Below are 19,891 nucleotides of genomic sequence, written 5' to 3' on the forward strand. Positions count from 1 at the left end.
CTGCATATTTATTTTATTAAAGCAACTTTTCTTTCATGCTTATCCCCCAGCTAGAAATGGTTTTTAATCAGTTTGGAAATAAAGTGGTTAAACAGTAAGATTCAGAGGCTTTTGCCCCAAGATGAGCTACTGTGGTTCCCCCCTTGACTTGTCCCAGAGGCAAAGACTGCTGCAGTGAAAACCATGAAGTTAACTGAACAAAACCCAAAACCAAACAACCCCTTGCACTATAGATTTGTATGTACTGCAACAAGGCCACAGCTCTCTCTGGAATAAGGACTTTTGAAAAGCTTGAAAAATATGACACTGTGATATACACCCTTCAGCCTTGTGTCTGGGTTGTTGCACCATTTTAAGTCAAGTCCCAGCTATTGTCCTGCCCCCAGCTGCCAGCCCCTTCCTCTGGGGCTAAATAAAACTGAACTGACTTTCCAACTGCAGGCAAGAACCCTGAACTCATCTAGAGAGGATTTCACTTAAACCAGTTGTTTCACACAGTATGCTGAAATAAACAATTCACTAGGAGAAAATAATACAGGATCAGGAGGGAAGTAATTTGAAGGATAAGCCACAGGGGACAGCATATCTGTAATCTGCTTAGTCAGAATGAGAATCCAACTGTGGATTAACTTCTGGACTGAAATTGCACCTTTTGTTAATTCAGGCCTAATGCAAAAGGTAACATAAAAGAGCTGAAGAGTTTGGGAAGCTCCAGCTACTTCAAGCATGTCTGAGACACTCTTGATCTCCTCATAAGATCTCCTCCTAATATGTGGGAAGTTTTATAGTAGCTGTAAGCTGGTACCACAGCCCAGGTGCTGAGCTACTCACAAAAAGCAGGTGCTGAAAGGAGGAGGCACGTTCGGCTGAGCTGCCAAAAGCCAGATCTTATAAAGGTTAAAGCTAACGCTTCATCCAGCAACAGGTGTCCAGAGCACGCTGCCAGCAGGAGATCTGCTTCCTTTCTGTACAGTGTGTTTGCAGTGATCATGGAGGCAGTGATACCAATTCCAGACACTAATATTCTGCTGCTGTAAAGGAAAGCATCTCATAGAGGTTAACAAAACAAGGACATTATGGTTAAAACTCGTGTTGGATGATGATGGATGTAAGTTCCCATCATCTCTGTTCATCACAACTATAGGCACAGACAAAGATTACATGGTGCACTGGTTTGGGATTCATTCTTTATAAGGTAACAAAACCAGTCAGGACAGTTCAAGTTATGGTGATTAGCTATGCAAAACAGTGGGGAGCAGGCAGACAGACTAAAAAGCTGTGCACCTGCATTCTTCATATGCACACCTGATATTAGTCACTGACAGTGGGGACAGTTGTTCTGAGAAGACGGTCAGAAGGGTAGAAATGCTTAGCCAGCTAATTTAGGATCAGAAAAAGCAAGTGAATGCCCAAACCATTGCATCAACCCAAGCAATTTGCAGGAATTCTCAGCTCCCCTAATTTAGTAACAGTTTGGTCACATGTGAGAGTCTGAAATAATATTGTAACTCCTTGTGTAAGTATTTAATATCATCCTCCTGGGCTTAATGAGACATGAATCTGGGGGCTTATTTGACCATTAAAGCAGCTTTAGAGAGAGGAAGCTCTGTGGTCAACAGGACAAGAAAGTTTTGTTTAGGATGCTCCAGCTTCTTCATGCATCTTGGTAAGTTATTTCAAGCAAGAGCCAGTTCACTGCAAGTAACTGATGCAATGGCATGAATTACCACAGCAATAATGTCATATTTTGTATCTTACTGCACTAAAGACTTACATTCCAAGGGTTCTGTTACTGGAGGTTAACTTGAACAGGATTTTGTTATTCTCTGAAAAAACAATAGGTACAGATTTTCCTGACCAAAAACATCACTGTAAGAATTATAGTTCCAGAAACAGGGAGTCAGACAGTTTTGCTATATATTTTATTTAGTATAACATAATCCATCAAATATCACATATACCAATAACCATCTAAAAATCTCACCCCATTTGCCTTCAAAGAAATCCCTCTAGCCTATCTGCTTTCCAATGCATCGCCCCCTTTCTTTCTAGCCAACTTGATACAAATCCATCTGACAACCTACCCAGGTTACAAAAGTACAGGTGAACACTATATAGAAGACTGACAATTACTACAGAATTAACCAGTCAAAAGAAATTTGTTCACTCAGTGCAGAGAACTGCAACACCACGCTCATAGAAGCTGCGAGGATCTTCCTTGGTGGCTATTTCAAAGTCAACAGTGAAAATCAGATCAGCACGAGTAAAGTTCAGATAAACTGGTAAAGTAACCTGGGAAAAAACATGAACATAGAAGAGTTGTGTAAGACAGCTGAAGTGTGCAAGATGTTTCTGTAACACTATAACAAGATGGGAATTGCTGGTGGTAACTCAGTGCTCTGGTAACTCAGTGCTCAAAATACAAGGGAAAAACCCAAGACCTGATAAACTCACGATGCCTTTATAGGTATCAATTCACATTTTGATGTGAATAGCATCTGTGGTGTTGGATGCCTCTCCTCCTTATCAATAGATACAAAGGAAAGACCCAGTCAACACTAGGTCTGTTTGCTGCTAGCCTGGAACTTAGATGCCAGCTGACACTGAGAGTAATTAGAAAAGAACAGTTTGATTTGTGGTGCCCAGTACAAGTATCCATAAAGCTTCAGGAAAAAAAAATTGCTAGGTATAGCTAAACATTTTTAACAATACTTACAACATTTGCCTTTTTATCAGCATTTGTCTGCTTGATCCAGCGAAGCTGTGTAATGGGCAGAACAGTTGAAATAGCATTTGAAAGTGACAGCTTGTTGTTGCTGCACGTGGCTCCCTGAAGCTTCAGGCCTGTAAATTGAAATACAGTTTAGAGTTCTAAGAGTTTTTACACATCCAAAGACCACCTCCTTGTGTATCATTTAAGGGCTAAGTCCACTACATAAGAAGTATTTTGTCCTGCAAAATGAAGAGGTTGTAGGTGATATACTTATGCAATACCACTTAAATATATACTGACAAGACCTGAGCCTTGAGATTTATTAGCACTGTAAGTACTTCCCTAATAACTAATATCAAACTAATCTTTAAACAACTTCAGAAAGTGCGTATTAACATATCCTATTAACACAGGATCTTTTTCATTTGACATAGGCCATTTAATACCAGAAGCTTCTGAAAACACTTTAGGTCAAGGTCCCCTTCTTTCCGATGAGTTTACCTGTGACTCCAAAGCTGCAGGCATCCAGGACTGCGTTCTGGGTAGTTGTAACGTTGACCTCAAGACAGAGTTCTTCAAGGGACCAGCTGTTTGCTTGGGCAACATATTGTCTTGTAGCAGTAATATATGCCTCTGGTACAAACAGGCCACCGAGGCACACGTGGATGTTCTATTTGGGGGAGGGAGGGAATTGGAAACAAAAATATTTCAGCTGCAGTATTAATTAATGACTAATAAATACCACTTCAGCAATCTATTTACATTAAAATGTTCCTGCTGCTACTGGAACTGTGTAACTGCTGAGATGCCTTTTGCTCTAAGGCTTTGTTTTCTACAACACTAAGGCTCAGTTAGTGCATTTAGTCTGCTGAGCCTCACCATGCTGAGAGCAGGAGAGGCTCAACAGTATTTACAGGCCCATTTCAGAGATCATTGACTCAAGTTCACTGTCTGAGGAGCTATTTAAAAGTCCTGACGTGAGGACTCCTTGAAGGTGTTATACAGCTCCACCACCAACCCCCAGAAGTCAGCACAAGGTACCTTCAGTTCTTTTGCTCCACCAGATGCAGCTGCCTGGGAAATGTTCTGCAGCTGTTTAATGCGCTCACTGAAGTCGGACACCCACTGGATAACAGTCATGCCAGCTGGCACTGTGTAATGAGACCAGCTACGAGGCAAAATACCTACAAAAATGTGATTAGAATTAAGTTTTGTTCCTATGCAGGTTGAAATTACATGTTATATTGACACTTCATGTTTTCTCCCAATAACCATTTAAGACCTGGATGGGGATATCAATCTCTACCTTAAAAGGCCCCTCAGTAAGTGAAAGCACTTTCAAAGACTACAAGGCAAATGGCATGCAGGTGTACTCTGTATTTAAAATGCCATCCAACTTCAGACACCCTTCATGAACAGCAAGTGCAGTTACACACAGCTGTGTACTGCAGGGCCTGATCTCCAAGTCTGCATAAAGATTTGGGTTCTTTAGAAAAAACTGAACAGGTCAAGTATCTGTATTTTAGGAAACGCTTTTGTACAAAGCAGACGGCAAATCTTCATGCATTATTACAAGTAGGATGTCTGTTAAAATTCCTCATTTATATAAAATCCTGATACAGAAATTCAGAGAACTTGAATAATTTCTAGGAGCACTATTACTCGCTATATGGTATAAGTAACTTTGTTCTGTCACAGTTCAGACATTGAGAGAATTTATGAAGATTTCAGCTTAGAAATTAAGCTGCTAATATAAACCATACAAAAAAAGGACTAATATTAGATACCTCAACTTGAGATCTCAAACCAAAACAACTGGAATGTTACGCTTGACACAAAAGTATTGTTTGTGTCAAACTGTAAAGCCTATCCAAATTTTTCTGCCATTTTTTGGGTTTTTAAAAGCTGCTGACCACAAAAGCAAGAGGCAGAGAGAGCTGTGGGAGGTGGTGATTTGAAGGACCATACCTTTCACCAGTTCATTTATAAGTGTGCGCAAGTAGTTGGTTTGTTTCTTCTTTCCTTCACACACTTGAACCACATCTGCAAGGTCCTGACGAACATCCTGGAGCAGCTTAGCTCCCATTTTCACCTCTCTCTCAAAGAATCGGAACAAAGGATCCTGATGGTCAAAACGTTGAAAGTTAAGTTGCAGATCAAAGTTCTTGCTGGAAAACTGCCACAAAAACCAACCCCCAAATCCTGGGTGGGCTGAGCAGTGACACAGTGACTACAAGCATTAAACGTGGAAGATGCAGCATGTGGTGCACAAAGTGAGTGTAGAAACTGCTTTACAACCAACAATCTCCTCTCCCTTAGAGAAGAAAGCAAGCAGAATTAATAGCTGAACAATTAATGCAGACTGCCTGCTGCAGCTCCTTCCAATCACCTCTGGATTCTTTTTAATCAGCAACAAAAGGCTCTTGCCTACTATCCCACAGTAAGTCCGTGGAAACAGACAATCATGGGCACATTAACTAGGGAGCTTATTTTCAAGCTAGAGTTTAGGATACCACTATACAGATCTCAAACGTTTCCAGCCCATACAGTGTCTGTTCTGAGTTAGCAGAAGCTGCTGTCCCATCTCCCCTCACTGACCATCACTACATTTCAGCAGCAGTTCATGTGCACTGGCTGTAAAGACACTGTCACAAGCATCAGTCAGTGTGCCACAAGCACTTGTTTCTTGCTACCTGATCAGAGAAGCTTCAGAAGTAGTACCCTTACAGTTTGCCATTGCATTTGTTCAAATAATACTCAAAAGACATAAACCAGGTTTTAGGAGCATATCAAGGAACCCAGGGGAGCATTACACAGGTATAGCATTGGAATCAGCACCAATAGAGGTTCCATTGACCCCTGAACAGTTGAACTGGTACTTGCACTTCACCATGTCCCTGAATCTGTCTTTACCTATGCCCACATCAGATAAAATTTAGTTCTTACTTTAATGTTTTCCACAGTCCTCTTCAGATGGTTTAGAGTCTGTGGGATAAGGTGGAGCCAGTTAGAGGCTGTGGTGTGTAGTGTTCTCATCCAGGCTGGGCGCCCATCTGATGTAGAATCAGTTCTTGTCTTCTTCTCTGTTTCTGCATAGGCTAGATCATCCTCATCCTCTAGCATCTGCATTTTCAGCATTTTACTGATCATATCTATGCCTAAAATAGGAAATATGCTGTTAGTCAGAGAAGCAGTGGCATCAACATGAAAACATCCTACTACCTGCAAGAACAAGGACTTTTCTTTATCCCTAGTCTAGACCTAAGATTCAGAACTGCCCAGCTGTAGGTGGCTCCAGAGCTGACAATAAAGCCTCCCAGAATTAAGATGGAAGCCTGCCATCTGGAAGGCTAAATGTAACTGTTTTTTTGATGCAAAAGCTTCTGGTCAGTTTTTGGACTACTCAAGTGTCTTACCCTGCAGAAGTTAAACCAACCATGTTGAGGGAAGAGGGGAAAGCTATCGACTCTTCAGCAAAATTTGTGTTTGTCTTCTACTTTTTAGTTACAATGGTTGCCTGGCAATCCATGAAAGACATCATTAAAGTTCTGGTTTTTACCTTGTGTGGTGAGAAGAACTTTCTCTGCGTTATTTGGCAGGCCCAGCCATGATGGTGTTTGTGTATCTGGCAGCATCTCAACCCACTGGACAAACTCCTCACGCCTGCAAATGAAGAGTATTTAGTATTCATTAGAATGTTTCCTCGATTACAATGCCAAGGTAATTCTTTGCCTGAGACAGAGGTTTACACAGCATTGAAATACAGGTAAGGTGTTTCGTTTTTTGCTTTTCTTTGTGTGCAAGTTTTTAATTAAAAAAAAAAATAAGAAAAGTTGTACAGAGAGATCAGGACAAGGAAAAATTGATACCTGATCCCATCTGGCATCTGAATATCTTTGTGTCCATCAACTTTGCAAGCCAGTTTGAATTCACTATCAAAACTCAGAGTAGTGAACAGACGCTCCAAGAATGTGTTCAACAAACGCTGATCAAATTCATTATCGATGCGGCCTCCATAGATAGACTGTGCCATCAGTGTCTTCAATGCAGACCAGGGGATTTTGTCAGGTGAAATGTTTTGACGACCCTGTAATTAGCAGGAAACAATAGTTTTCACATCTTCTCTGACTGAGGAATCGAATTCAAGACCTAAATTACACTGCCATCTGGTTATTTGTGCCTACTCATTGAACTTCCTAAATGTTTCCGGAACAGACTGTTTAACTGAAAATCTACTCTGTTACCCATACCCAAGGACACAACATTACTTGCCTTCGCTGTATCATCCAACCATGTATCCACTGTGTCACAGGCAGATCTCAGGTCAGACTCTCCAAACTCGTACTTCTTGGACCAACCCAAGGGAGCGTAGCGCAGGCGCTCTTGGATAATGGCATGGAACCAGGCCAGGAGGAAATACAAACGAGCACGCTCATTTGGAGACTAGGAAGTGAAGAGAAAAAAACCCCAAAAACTGTTACTCAAGTGAACTGATAAAAATCAAAATCTGCTAAAAGGCTAGAAAGTATCAGATTTAATGCTGGATTGCTACCAAAACCTTATACATTCTACCAACAGAAGAACCAACTACTAGTTTGCTTCTGTGAGGAGAGAACAACATCCAAGGTACATCTTAGAAGCTGAGGTTTTATCATCCAAGGTCATAGTTCTACGAACACATTCTTCCACTTAGTTTCATCGACACAAACCGCAACCTTACCTTGCACATCCTAGAAACTGGAATGCTGCTGAAGGTCCTCAGCATGTTTGCCTTCACACCAGGAGGAGGTTCAAACACAAAGATTCGCCCAGCACGTAACAAATTCACTGGTACCTAGAAAAGATCAATAAGCTCAAACCCACCTGTTTTAGCCTTCACTAAATTAAATCTTTCTAACAGCACTATTTGCATTAACTTCAAAACCTTGTTGTGAGCACACAAACTCTTGCCTTTCTTTTGGGGGGGTAGAGGAAGCAGCAAAAGGGAGGGTATGATGTTTTCAGCTACAATTAAGTTATCAAAAACCAAAGCTAGTAACTCCCCTGACAGGCATGTATTTTTCTTTACCTTACTGCAGAAAGGTAGTAATGAGAAATCTTTCCCTGGGTAGCACTCTTGGCTCTGAAAGCTAGTTACTCCCTCAGAGGATCAAATTTTAAATCAATGTTACCTTTGGATTAATCTCCATGGTAAGGAAGAGTCTGAAGCAAGCATGGGGTTGTAGAGAATGTAGCTTCTTTTCTAGCTGCATGAGCCAGCCAGGAGCCAGGTGAACATTCTTCAGCATTACCCATCTGTGAATTTTTGAAACAGGAAAAGTGCTTTTTAGTGTACAGCTTACAGATCCTTGCTGTAATCACCACAAGTTACAGAACAAGATATCAATGCTACAGATTTTCCTACCTCTTTTAAACCTGTTTTCTACATAGAATCAGTTATTATGTACTGTAAATAGGTTAACTTTCTTGTTTTCCAGATACAACTTACTTCTCTTGAGAATATTTAAATAGAAGTTGTGAAAAGTTGTGCTTGTTGCTACAAATTTCAATTCAAAAGATGGTCTCATTATTTTTACTCAGGGTTTTATCTATTTAGCCAGTATATTACTTTCCCCTGTTTACCTTTCTACTAGGCAGCTTCCTAGCTGAAAATGAAACAGAACTTACCTTCCAGATTTCACTGCAGTGTTTATTGCTTTATCTGCTTGGTTAAACCCTTCAGCAGAACCTAAAAGACAGAAGGGTTGCTAAAGCTCTTACTGCTAACAATTTCATTTATACTCAGATGATGAAATCAGGTATGTTCTTACCAATAGCAATAGAAGTTATCTGCGTGTTCTGCTCAGCTGCAAGGTCTTCAACGTGACCACTGGCATCATAACCAGGCACTGAACACATCAGCACAGGGGTATTTGGTTTCACCTGTGGTCCAAGAAGTTTAAAAGGATAAGGATCAGTCACTAGATAAATATGGGAATGCAGTAAGCTCAGTGTTTCTTCCCTCTGCCCAGCTAAAGACATTATATTACTCTTACTTTTACATTAACAAATAAAAAACCAATCCACTCCTCATACCATAGGGAAAAGGGTAAGTAAAGAAATGTTTTGTTGGACAGATTTAGTCACTATGGAACTCATGCAAGGTGGCACTAAGCCCTGCCTCAGGATTTTAGCCTTTCAAAAACAAGCAGGTTACCTCTGTATCTACGATTTGTGTCAGATCTAAAGGCTGCTCCATAATGGACATGAAAGACTCTCCAAGATTTGTTGAAACAAAGGTATGTGCCATGGCCAGCAAACGATCTGGACGGAAGGCCTGGATCAGAAGCAAGCGATGAATGGCCTGTCCAATAGGAGCTGGAACAAGGAGACAGGATTAGATGGACAGGTAAGAAAACCATTCTCAACACTCTCTTCTCTTCAATTCTCCATTCAATTTTTCTCCATTTTGTTTTGAAGACTATATATTTAGAAAGTTAATTATCCCCCTGAAAGATCTGTTGCAACTTTTTAACAGAATGCTTACATTCCATCTTCAACTTCAGTCAGAAGAAACTCACCAGCTTCAGCTGGCTTGTCTTCTGCAACAAACACTTTAACTGCCTGCTCGATTGCTCACGTTCTGAGCCCTCCACAAGTCCCCCTGGACAAGATGCATTTGGATTCTACTGAGATGCTACTTGTTTACAAAATCTACAGGCTAGAATTATTGCCATGAGTGATTTAAATTTCTAGGGACAAGAGATCCCTTCACTCATACAATCATCTGCTGTTAAGGTAGACTTATATAGTACTATACACTTGTGTAGCATGCATAGGGTAGATAACCTAGAGTTCCTTCAGTTAATGGTCAAGCAGCTTCACAGTAGCTAGTTAGTACAAGCTTAGAATCCTAATTTAAAAAGCTGCCTACAGGAATTAGCCCACAATGATAGACAGCAAACACTTCCTAAAGTTACCTTTCAGTCTGGGGAGGAACCAAAGGGTAACAGTTATCCTGAAGTTCTACCTCTTAATAAATTAGTGCTAACAACTAATGTAGCAAGAGCTAAGACTTCACTTTAATATATAACTGCAGGAGGTCCTAGTAGACCAGCCCTGTCCTCAGAAAAACTTTGTCCTGGAGGTTTTTAGAGTCCTGAGCTGCCTCCAGCTTTGCAATGACTAAGGTTAATCCAAACTATTATGTAATCTAATGAGATTGTAGAATTATGTTTCCTCAGTGGAAGACCACACAAATAAACCTCCCAAAAAACCCCAAACCTCGGAACAACCCACCCCCACCAGACTTCAAGTTCTTACACAATCCCAACTTTATGATTTTCTTAACCATTAAGATCCAAAATTAAATTCTACTTTAGAACTGCTTTTAAAACCATAGTAACTCTGCTCAGATCAGTACAGTACGACTGGTGTGGACAACAGTGCAACTTCACTTACTTGCAGGTTTTTCCTCAGTCCAAAGGTATGGCACAGTCTGCTCGGGGGAACTGCTATCCAGCCAGATACAGAATTGCTGTATTGAAAAAAATGCAAAAAACCTGAAGTGAAGTTTCGAGGCATCAGAAGCCTGCTGCAAGGTGCAGGTCCTGTTCATGGTGCAACACAGATGTTCAGTGTCAGCCTTGGTATCTAGAATTTAATGTACTGCAAAAGTGTTCAGCTACATATGAACTTTTAGTAGGAAACAAAGATTGCCAGGGTAGGGTTCAACTTGTGCAAACTCCACTGTCTTTTGATTTGCAAAAAGATCTTTAAAATTCCCCATTTAACGGTCCTATCTTATGATCCATCTAAAATTTAGATCATAATAAAAATTTTTATTGAGTACCAGAAGCATTTGAGTTTCCATTAATGAAATTGAGTCAATCATAAAACTTAGCCCCAAATATTGGGGTTTCCTTGAGCAAGACTGCAATAAGTTCTTGACTCAATTCAACGAATTTCTCCAAGTTCTGTTGGTTTTTAAAACAAAAATCCACATGTAGAACTCAAATTACACTTTATTATGCTTTCTTTAGATGTGCCAAATCATTTCCCTGACATACCCTATTGCTGCACTGCCTCCAGCCCCACAATTCTACAGACCTCTAATAAGCCTAAGCCCAAGCTGTCCGTTATTTTACTCCAGCCTGAAGAGTTTGAGAAAACTACACATAGTAAAGAGAATTCGACTGCAAATATAAAAACTAGGCAGGGCAAACCAAGTAGGTACCCTTTAAGATATGGACATAATTTGGAACATGACAGTTTCACAGTCAGAACAAAGATGTATTCTTTAGAACACTTCAGTCATGAGAATAAGCACAGTGTTCAGCAGCTGAGCACTATCCAAATTCATGTCCAAAAGCCCACCATAATGCAGTTATGTATGGCTGGGGCTGCTCCCCTCTCTTGCACAATTATCACAGATTAGTGATGCAGGAAAAGACATACATCATCACACTTCCTGCTACCATGGGAACCAAAGCTGGTCAACCATAAAGCCAGATGAATGGTGAAGCCATTTCCAAGTCCATGTGAACAGTGGTGTTTACAGCAAGTTTCAGAGCTGGATTACTAAGGAAATAAGAATATTCATTTTCACTACAACTACAACTAGTTATTGGTAAAGCTGCCCCATTCCCATCCTAGGAGAGCTTACTTGTGAGCACGAAGCTTCTCAAGCAGAGACCTAAAAAGCTTCACAAGGTAGTTCAGTGCAGAAACAAGCCCTAGCCAACACTTACCTCATCAGCTTGAACTTTGGAAACAAGGTCCTTAAATGCAGGAAGGCAGCTCAACCTCATCATTGCTTCTGTTTGCTCTACAGTCAAACCATTGATTTTGGGGAGAGATGCAGTGTTTAGTACAATCTCCTTCCCTCTCAGGAAGTGCTGGAATTCTGCATCATATGTAGGCTCCCTAATGTTAAGGGAAAAGAAGACTTCAGCCAGATGCCTTCAAGACAGCCCTCCCTTTGTCAACTAAAGTGAAATGAGAATATAAATGTTTACCCAATAGTGCCTTTCAGTTTGATCCGGGCCAACAACATGGCAAATGTTATGTGATCCTGATGCAGCATGCCACGTGCCACTCTGTTGAATGCCACCTACCAACAAAACAGGGAAGTTAGTACAGAGGCCACGACCTCTTGACCCTTCAAATATGATTAAAGAATTACATTTATTAGTTAAAAAACTGAACCTGGAAGAGATCCTTTGTGATGATTGAGAGACGATGAGTATGGTCTGTAATTCCCTTCAGATTTGGGTTCTCATACAAGACATTGTGATAGATGTCCAAGAAAAACTGGAGGGAGTATTGGTACAGGAAATGTATCTGAAAGACAAAAGAGTTCAGTTTTTCTCTCTTGAGTCCTGCTGTTTGACTGTCATTGGCATATGCCAAACAAACTGCAATATGGCAGCTGGGCTGGAATCAGGCAGCGCCTATTTAGCTTTAAACAGTAAATACATGAAGCTTCTGGCAGGAAGAACAACTCATCCTACCTGTTTCAGCGACTCCATAGTAAAGTAGATACTGCTGCATGCTGTAGAAAGAGGCAGGTACTGCTGAGAAACTGTCTCCACTTCTTGCATGACAATATCAGTCTCTTCCACTTTTCTGGTGACCTCTGCTGCTTCCTTCTTCAGGTTCTCAAGAGTAGTGATGATGGTGTCATCATCCAGGATCCGTCCCTTCACTTCATTAAGTGCTTGCAGTAGGGATTTTTCCAACTGACGCAAGCGCAGCTGAAACTCACCTTAATTAGAAGAAAAACCAGGTCACATTGCATAGATATGTTAGTTTTTAACAATGTGAATTGTGTGTACTTTGCCTTTGGACATCCTGAGAAGCCAGAGGATGCAGACATTTTACTGTGTACTTCTACAGCTACAGTAAAACCACTGTATTCTTTTAGAACAGGAGGAGTTCACAGTAAACATACCCTGAAGCTTGAGGAGGTCAGAGCGTTTTTCATCAACATCTGGTCTTTCAGCTTTCAGGACTTCATTCAGACACTGGCTCTGTAAGCTGCTGCGAGTTACTGTGAAGTTCACAAATGTAACACGAGAGCAGAGGTCTGGTGGGAATTCAACCTGTCACAGGAAACATGAAAAACTTTCTCAGCTTTCTGAGACACCTTTTCTACAAACAGGACAGCTTTTATTTTACTTACTGTTGGATCTCTGGTGGAGAGGAAGATGACGAAGGATGGTGACAAATCAATATCTTGGTCTCCCAGAGTAATGAGAACTCTGCCTCCAGTTCTTCGGACTTCCCGATTCAGAACAGGATTCAGAACTGGATCGTAGCTCTCCACGTCCTAAAAGCAGAAATGTGTTAAGAGATTCCGTTGCTTGGAAGTGTCTCAAGCAAAAACTCCCAATCCAACTGGGGCTTAAAGGTCTGGTAACCAATCAATTGGCAGTTGGTTAGGAATACAGACGACATTCAGAAGGTATTTCCACTTTAGATTTGTAGTTGAGCTACACAAGCACAAAGTTTGGGCTGGTTACCATGCATAGCCTCAGAAGGATAGTATTACTGATGGCTGTAATTGTGTTAGCCCTAATGTATTACAAGCCCTATCCTAAGCAACACAAGCAACAGTTACTGATCTGTGAACTAGCCCCATTTTCCCATTTCCATACAAAGAAGCAAAAAACAACCCTATCTCAAGTGAAAGTCAACTATACCTGCAGTTACCTATTTTCTGTATTACTGAAACTGAAACCCTGATACTCAGAGTAATTTAATTCTAGATATCTAGCCATATTATTTGCTATTATCTATTACTAGAGATAGCATATGGAAACAAAGGCTGCAAGTCATTTTACAGAGTGGAAGTAAAGAAAGATAATTTCAAAATAAAAGCATTTGATCTTGAAATGGTGGAAAAGGAAATACCTTCCTTTGATTTTGTAGCTCACCAATGTTCTTCTCAGGACTAACACCTCACATACTACTATTTTACTTGGTAAATTATAGTTGAAAATAAAGTTGCTCACATGTCACTAAAAGAAGAAATGCAAACTTTTCCAGAAAACAGGGCAGAATTCAAGAATTTATAGTTTCTACATGACCACGTAACTAACCTGAACTAGAAGTGGGTTACCAAATCTCAAGGCACTTTCCAAGTTCTTCCTGAAAGCGTCATCCAAGAAACTAGTACGAGTTATCTTACGGTCTTTATATTCATTCATGATAAACTCTGTAGCTTGCCCAGAGGGATCGATGATCAATGGATACCTTAAGTTAGTAATAAAACACTTTCATTATTCAGGCTTTAACTGCAGACAATGTCTAAGCAGCTTTATGAATTCATGCTGCATTTTAAGTCTCAACTTTAAAACCTTGTTTACTAAAGGAATAATTTGGGACAGGTTCAATGACTTCAGAGTTTTGAAAGTTAAGTCTGTTATTTGGGCAACAAAAAAGCTTCAGTTGAAGCCCATTTACTTCAACAGCTAAGCATAAGAAAAAAAGGCGAGCAAAGGTGAATGAAAGTTTTTATGTTTACACATGATTGAGAAGCTTTTAAAAACATTAGAGGTTCCCACAACAGTGAAAACAGTGCTGTGAAAGAGTTACTGTGATGGAGAAGGTGCAAACTCTGCCTGTTGCGAGAATATTGTTGAAGAACTCTACATCTTAGCACGAAATACCTATTAAACCGCTTGAGCATGATGGCATTCTCCGTGCACAGGTCATCTGCAGGCAGAGAACTTGCTTGCCAGCGAAGCCGCTCATCGGCGTTGGAAAGGTACTCTGTCCTTGCAATGTCCGTACGGAACTGCAAGAAGGAAACACGGTTAATATTTAACTAGAGATTCTCCAACTAGCTGGTGAAGACATTTTAAGTAAATGCAGCTCTATGAGGTGTTCTTTTCCAGCAGCTCCATTCTTTACCCAGCAATGATAAAGCTCCTTTAGCTGCTGCAGTAAATCGATTTATGGTTAACTTATCATGACTGCATCTTTACCTGGATATTTGCTTGCTGCAAATGGTGAGACCACGTAGTGAACAGATTCTGACGCATCTGCTGATCAAAGTAGCCAGCATAGGCAATAAAAGCTCCTGAAAGTAAACAGTCCCCTGCAATAGTGGACATCTGGTTCTTGAAGGTTTCACTCGTCTTCTCCCATCTTTCACGTTCAGCAGAAAGACTCTTCAGAAGAGCTGTGCTACGGTTCACCTAGAAGTAAGTGGTGAAGTAGACTCTTTAGATGATGAACTGCCATAAGTCTCTTAGAACACTTAAATATTGGCTCAAGACCCAAGTCAAATTTAAAAGCTCAGAGTGAGATTAAATTTGTGCAGAATCACTTCAGTTAATTTATTATGTTGATTTTAACTGTTGCCTTGATTAACTTAGAAGTGCTAAGTACTAGCATAGTAGTGACATACTAATGACTAGATCAAGTAGATAGAAAAATTCACTCCCCTAGAAGTCCAGTTAAGACAGTGTAATCACACTATATCCATGCCTATTTCCAAAGGCTTTCTATGTATTTTAAACCTTATTTGAACTGTCTTGTTAATCAAGTAGTAACATGTGTTGATTATTTCTAATTCCAGCCAAGTTTCAGTAGCTTAAGAAGCCTCATGACATCCAGAGATAAAACAGTTCAAATACACTGCACAGGAGAAGCAACTGAAGTCCACTAAAAAGGGCTGTCAGAGATTAAAAAATAAAAAATTACTGATATATAAATGTCTTACTTTAGCTTCTACAGCAGCCAAGTCTGCCTTAATGGCTTGAGCCTCCGAAATCAGTACTGCATATTCCTCTTTGTAACGGGCAATACTGGCCTCAAGATCACGAATCATCTGCTCCACTTCATTTGCTTTCTGTTGGTTATCTTTGGCATCATCCTCCAGCTTCTGCAGTTCATTGCGTAGAGGTTCCACTCTTTTCAACATATCAGCATAGTTCAGCTGCAAACAATAAATAAACCACACTCTGTAAAATGACATGTGCTAACAAGAACCACAGAATTCAGATATATACTATCAACTGAGTCTTTTCAAGTTTATGTACTGATCTCTGTAAGAATTAACTACTTAAAAGAAACTTAATATCACTTATCAATCCCTAGGACTTCAGTTTAAACCCCACACAGACATATAAGCACCTGCTTTTTTCAAGATCCTTCTCCTGCTCTGTAGATTTACACAAAGCCATCCAAAAGGTTCAGACCACATTAAGAAGTGCACAGCACTGTTCTACATAAATACTCAACTGGGTGTCCATGCCAGTACTGTGCTAATCTGCCTTTCTAAGCAATGAAATGAGTATAGCTAAGCCACAGAACAAGTTGGTTAGAGCATGGTGTTAATAACACCAGGGTTGTGGGTTCAATCTCCACACTGGCCGTTCACATAAGAGTTGGATTCGATGATCCTTGAGGGTCCCTTCCAACCCAGAACATTCACTATGTCTGGGAAGTGTATCATACAATGTCTGTGTGATCTTGTAGGAAAATTAGGACAGGGCCTATTGGCAAGATTCAAGCTAAATACATCCTCTCCACATCATGCCATTCCAAGCAGGCACAGTTTTAATGAGCCAAGCGTTTTGCTGTATGGAACACCAACAGGCAAGTAAAACCATTCTTGGATATCTCAGTAGAGAGGCATCTTTGCCAAAACCTATTCCTTTAGGAAACTAGTCAAATATTTGGAAGTCTGCCTAAAAGATCCTGGCAGAGCTGCCTGTGAGCAGGCTCCACTTTGAGGCAAGACAAATGCAGTCGCTATTAAGAGGATTGCATTGCATTTTCCAGCGGGGAGCTGTATTGTCCTGTAGAATGATAACAGAAAGCATCTACTACTGTTCACTGTAACCTAAAGTTTTTCAGTGCAGAAGCTGTATCACAACTGGCCAGATCTCTGGCACAGCACTATAGATCCTATCAGCATTCATCTGAAGCATCTACCCATTTCTTTGAAGCAAAACAGCTTGCAAGACTTCACTGAATAAAGACAAATCCAGCACCTTTAGACATTGCTATATGCCTTCAGGCTCACTCTTTTCACCTTGCCTTTGCTTTCTCAAACCAACTTTACCTGTGCAATTGCCCATTTCACCATAGGTCCACAAGCCAGTGATGCTCTGTTTACAATTTCATAATTGTAACTTGGATTTGACAGGTAGTTTTTCTTCATCCTCTCCCGGATGGCATCACTGCAAGGGAAAAGTTTTTACAGATAGCATGAATACACTGTATGTCAGCACACAGGCATTCAGCATCCCTTTATCTGGCCTGCCCTCCACAGCTGACAATGAATACTTCCTGGGAGCTTTGCTGTCTGGTAGCTGAAATGTTTTAATTAGTTCAACATGTTGTTTCAGAAATGACAGCTTATGGGTGATATAAGGCATTTAGCAATATTTTTAAGATTAGTCACTCACAGATTGCTTAACTCCACTTCCAAAAAACTTGGGAGTTGGAAGGGAATTCAGATATCTAGTTTGATATTCCGCTCATGTTCAGAGCCAGCTAGGAAACGGACCTCCTTAGCAACCCGGTCTGCTATTGCTGCAAAACCACTTTCAACTGACTATGTGGCTTTGGAGACCAACACATTGCTTTGCAACCGTGCCTTGAAGTTACTCGACAGCAGCTCTTTTGTTCCAGTCTGCCCATTGCCCCTTGGCTTCAGAAGTCTGTCTCCTGTACCACCTGCACGTTCACCACATGCAGGAATATGCTGGTGCCAAAAGAATTCAAGTGCTACCAAAGCAATTACACAGAGGCAAGTCCAGTTAAGACCCTCTGTTCTTTGTAAATAATTTCTTCACACAACTAACTCACACTTGCACTTTACCTGATTTCCTCAGCAGAGAAGTTAACAATGGTTGGAATGAAGTTCTCCCTCATGATGATGGAACGTATTTGTTTCCAGTCAGTGGTACTTTCACCTAACAGTAGGCAGATGGATTCCAGTGCTAACTTAACTGCTGCAGGTGGATTAGCCATGGAACGGACCTCAACCAGGTGCTGCTTCTTGATTGACTTCACAGCTACCCAGTGCCAGAAAGATGAAGAATGTTGATTGGGAAGAAAACAAACAGTTAATAAAATCCATTAAGGTATCCTGGATTTGTAAAAATGCTTCAAGATTCTCAAAAAGAATATGAGGTTATTAGAGAAAAAGATACTACTGGATAACATTCAAACTACTATCACAAGATACACTTCCATAAATCTCAACTTGCCAAATGGCCACAGGCAACTTATTCTGCTGCCCAAAAACCATTCACTCAAACCAGTGATTTGTCTACCCAGTTTAATGAACATTGTCTGTGCAGCAGCAAGGCATCAGTGGTCTTTCTAGAACTGATCTGCCAGAAACTAAGCCACAAGACATAAAGGAGCATCAAGTATCAGATCAGAAATATACACAGCACAAAAAAAGCACAGCTCAAAGACTGTGAATTTAAAGGAAGGGATTTATTCAACACTGTTCAGCCCCTTGATAAGAGCCTACACTTTTGTTAGACAAGACCAACCCAGATTACAAAAAAACACATTCCCTAGACCAGTTATACCCAAGCCCACAGTGTGATTTCTCAAGGTGCTAACATACCATTCTGAGCTTCAATGACAGCAGGCTCCACCTTGTCAAGATCTTCTTTCACGCTCATCTGCTTGTCTGCAATGACTTCCTGCTGCTTGTGCAGCTGTTCCTGAATCTCTTGGCTCATAACCTAGAAGGAAATTTTACAGACAAAATACTGCTTTTTAGAAGTTGAACTTCTTCCAGTACTTGCTCTGCAAGCTCTGTTTTGCAAATAAAGTAGTTGCTATGCACAGAGACTTAATAAATTTTTACCTTCTTCTTCTCAGCTTCCTGTTGATCTTTCACCATCTTTTTCAACTTGTCATTGGCTGCTGCATTTTTCACTTCCAGTTCCTGACTCTTTATTCTTAGGTCACGCCGCAATTCTTCCACCTGAGATGGATTGCAAGATGGAAGAGAGAATTTGTATCAAGCATTGAGATCTGTTTTATCACTCCAGTCTTACAGAGGGCAAAGTTTTAAAGATATGTACCTGATCAACTGTTTCCTTGATTTTTCTAAGACCAACATTCAAATGCATTTGCTGTTCCTCCAGTTCACTTCGCTTCTCATTGAACAAGTTGGCATAATGGTTGATGAAGTCTAAATAGTGGCGTGGTGTGATTGCCATGGTTCTGCCTCCTCGTTTTGCCAGCCGAGCATTAGCCTTCAGGGAACAAAAAGTTGTGGAGTATGCATTGGGCACTGGTTTTAAATTTATCTGGATGCCAAAGATCACACTTTCTAGGACACTGGTGCATGATGCTGTGATCTAGAGAGAAGTTAGGCAGTGTAATAATAACATACCTGATGAAGAGTCTGATGAACAAACACACAACTGTTAACAATGGCCTCCCTGTGTGATGGTGGCTGTGGCAGCTTATCATACACAACTGGCATGTAATCGGGCACAACGTAATTTGGTTTCTCAAGATCCATTTTGCTTGTGAACTCTTTGCCAACTTGGTACAGTGCCTCAGTTGACCAGTCTCCAAACCAGTTCAAGACACATCTGAAATGAAATACAAAGCGTATGTGGAGACTTCCCCAAAAGTACTGTTTCAGCAGTACTTGTACAACATGTTGGAATATGCAGCAATTACCTGTTGAAGAGAGCAGGAGAGGTAGCTGCCCTGTCCTTCAGGCCCTCAGAAGATGGGTTCATAGTGAACACAACATGGAGATTGCGAATAACTTGGCTGGTGAACCATTTGTAGAGTTCCTCATGTGAATCTAACATTAAACCTTCTTTCTGTGCTCCTTCTTTACACTGAGTCATGAGGGTGGCATATTCATCTCCTTCGAAGAGACCAGGAACCTAATTCAAAAGATAGTTTTGTTATAGCCTGTGGTTGTAGAAAGGTACTTAAAATATTTACTTAAAATCTTCTTACCTCTCCATTGGCTAGGAGAGTGTTCATTCTTTCCAGGAATCCAGAATCCAATACATTTGACTCATCCATGATAAAAGCTATTTTTTCATTTTTACAGCCAGAACGTCTCAATACTGTCCTAAGGTCTTCATCAAAATCTTCGCCTGTGTATTTTCTGTGAACCTGGTAAGATTTAACATTGGTCATTAACATTTTGGTTTAGCTTTTAATGGGCTTTTTGGAGGTCAATAT

General features: G+C 40.5%; 1 protein-coding gene across 1 annotated transcript in view; it reads right to left on the reverse strand.

Annotated features, from left to right (window-relative positions):
* Positions 1 to 1,908: 1,908 nt before the first annotated feature.
* Positions 1,909 to 19,891, reverse strand: part of DYNC1H1 (dynein cytoplasmic 1 heavy chain 1) — a 44,690-nt gene continuing 26,707 nt past the window's right edge. The window contains exons 46-78 of the mRNA XM_050334880.1: positions 19,661 to 19,822; positions 19,370 to 19,584; positions 19,074 to 19,278; positions 18,760 to 18,933; positions 18,540 to 18,659; positions 18,294 to 18,414; positions 17,532 to 17,727; positions 16,770 to 16,887; positions 15,423 to 15,638; positions 14,683 to 14,895; positions 14,365 to 14,492; positions 13,795 to 13,948; positions 12,876 to 13,022; positions 12,645 to 12,795; positions 12,205 to 12,458; positions 11,900 to 12,034; positions 11,710 to 11,804; positions 11,443 to 11,617; positions 10,154 to 10,229; positions 8,910 to 9,070; positions 8,524 to 8,635; positions 8,381 to 8,441; positions 7,885 to 8,008; positions 7,434 to 7,547; positions 6,986 to 7,156; positions 6,583 to 6,800; positions 6,273 to 6,376; positions 5,660 to 5,871; positions 4,682 to 4,835; positions 3,755 to 3,897; positions 3,215 to 3,383; positions 2,717 to 2,844; positions 1,909 to 2,292 (exon numbers count right to left, since the gene is read on the reverse strand). Of these exons, the coding sequence (XP_050190837.1) occupies positions 2,164 to 2,292; positions 2,717 to 2,844; positions 3,215 to 3,383; positions 3,755 to 3,897; positions 4,682 to 4,835; positions 5,660 to 5,871; positions 6,273 to 6,376; positions 6,583 to 6,800; positions 6,986 to 7,156; positions 7,434 to 7,547; positions 7,885 to 8,008; positions 8,381 to 8,441; positions 8,524 to 8,635; positions 8,910 to 9,070; positions 10,154 to 10,229; positions 11,443 to 11,617; positions 11,710 to 11,804; positions 11,900 to 12,034; positions 12,205 to 12,458; positions 12,645 to 12,795; positions 12,876 to 13,022; positions 13,795 to 13,948; positions 14,365 to 14,492; positions 14,683 to 14,895; positions 15,423 to 15,638; positions 16,770 to 16,887; positions 17,532 to 17,727; positions 18,294 to 18,414; positions 18,540 to 18,659; positions 18,760 to 18,933; positions 19,074 to 19,278; positions 19,370 to 19,584; positions 19,661 to 19,822 (5,055 nt within the window). The 3' untranslated portion in view covers positions 1,909 to 2,163. The remainder of the gene's footprint in view (positions 2,293 to 2,716; positions 2,845 to 3,214; positions 3,384 to 3,754; positions 3,898 to 4,681; positions 4,836 to 5,659; positions 5,872 to 6,272; positions 6,377 to 6,582; positions 6,801 to 6,985; positions 7,157 to 7,433; positions 7,548 to 7,884; positions 8,009 to 8,380; positions 8,442 to 8,523; positions 8,636 to 8,909; positions 9,071 to 10,153; positions 10,230 to 11,442; positions 11,618 to 11,709; positions 11,805 to 11,899; positions 12,035 to 12,204; positions 12,459 to 12,644; positions 12,796 to 12,875; positions 13,023 to 13,794; positions 13,949 to 14,364; positions 14,493 to 14,682; positions 14,896 to 15,422; positions 15,639 to 16,769; positions 16,888 to 17,531; positions 17,728 to 18,293; positions 18,415 to 18,539; positions 18,660 to 18,759; positions 18,934 to 19,073; positions 19,279 to 19,369; positions 19,585 to 19,660; positions 19,823 to 19,891) is intronic.

Source organism: Myiozetetes cayanensis, unplaced genomic scaffold (genome assembly GCF_022539395.1).
Source record: "Myiozetetes cayanensis isolate MyiCay16 unplaced genomic scaffold, myiCay2020 scf6-25, whole genome shotgun sequence".
In the NCBI taxonomy this organism is placed as follows: Eukaryota; Metazoa; Chordata; class Aves; order Passeriformes; family Tyrannidae; genus Myiozetetes; species Myiozetetes cayanensis.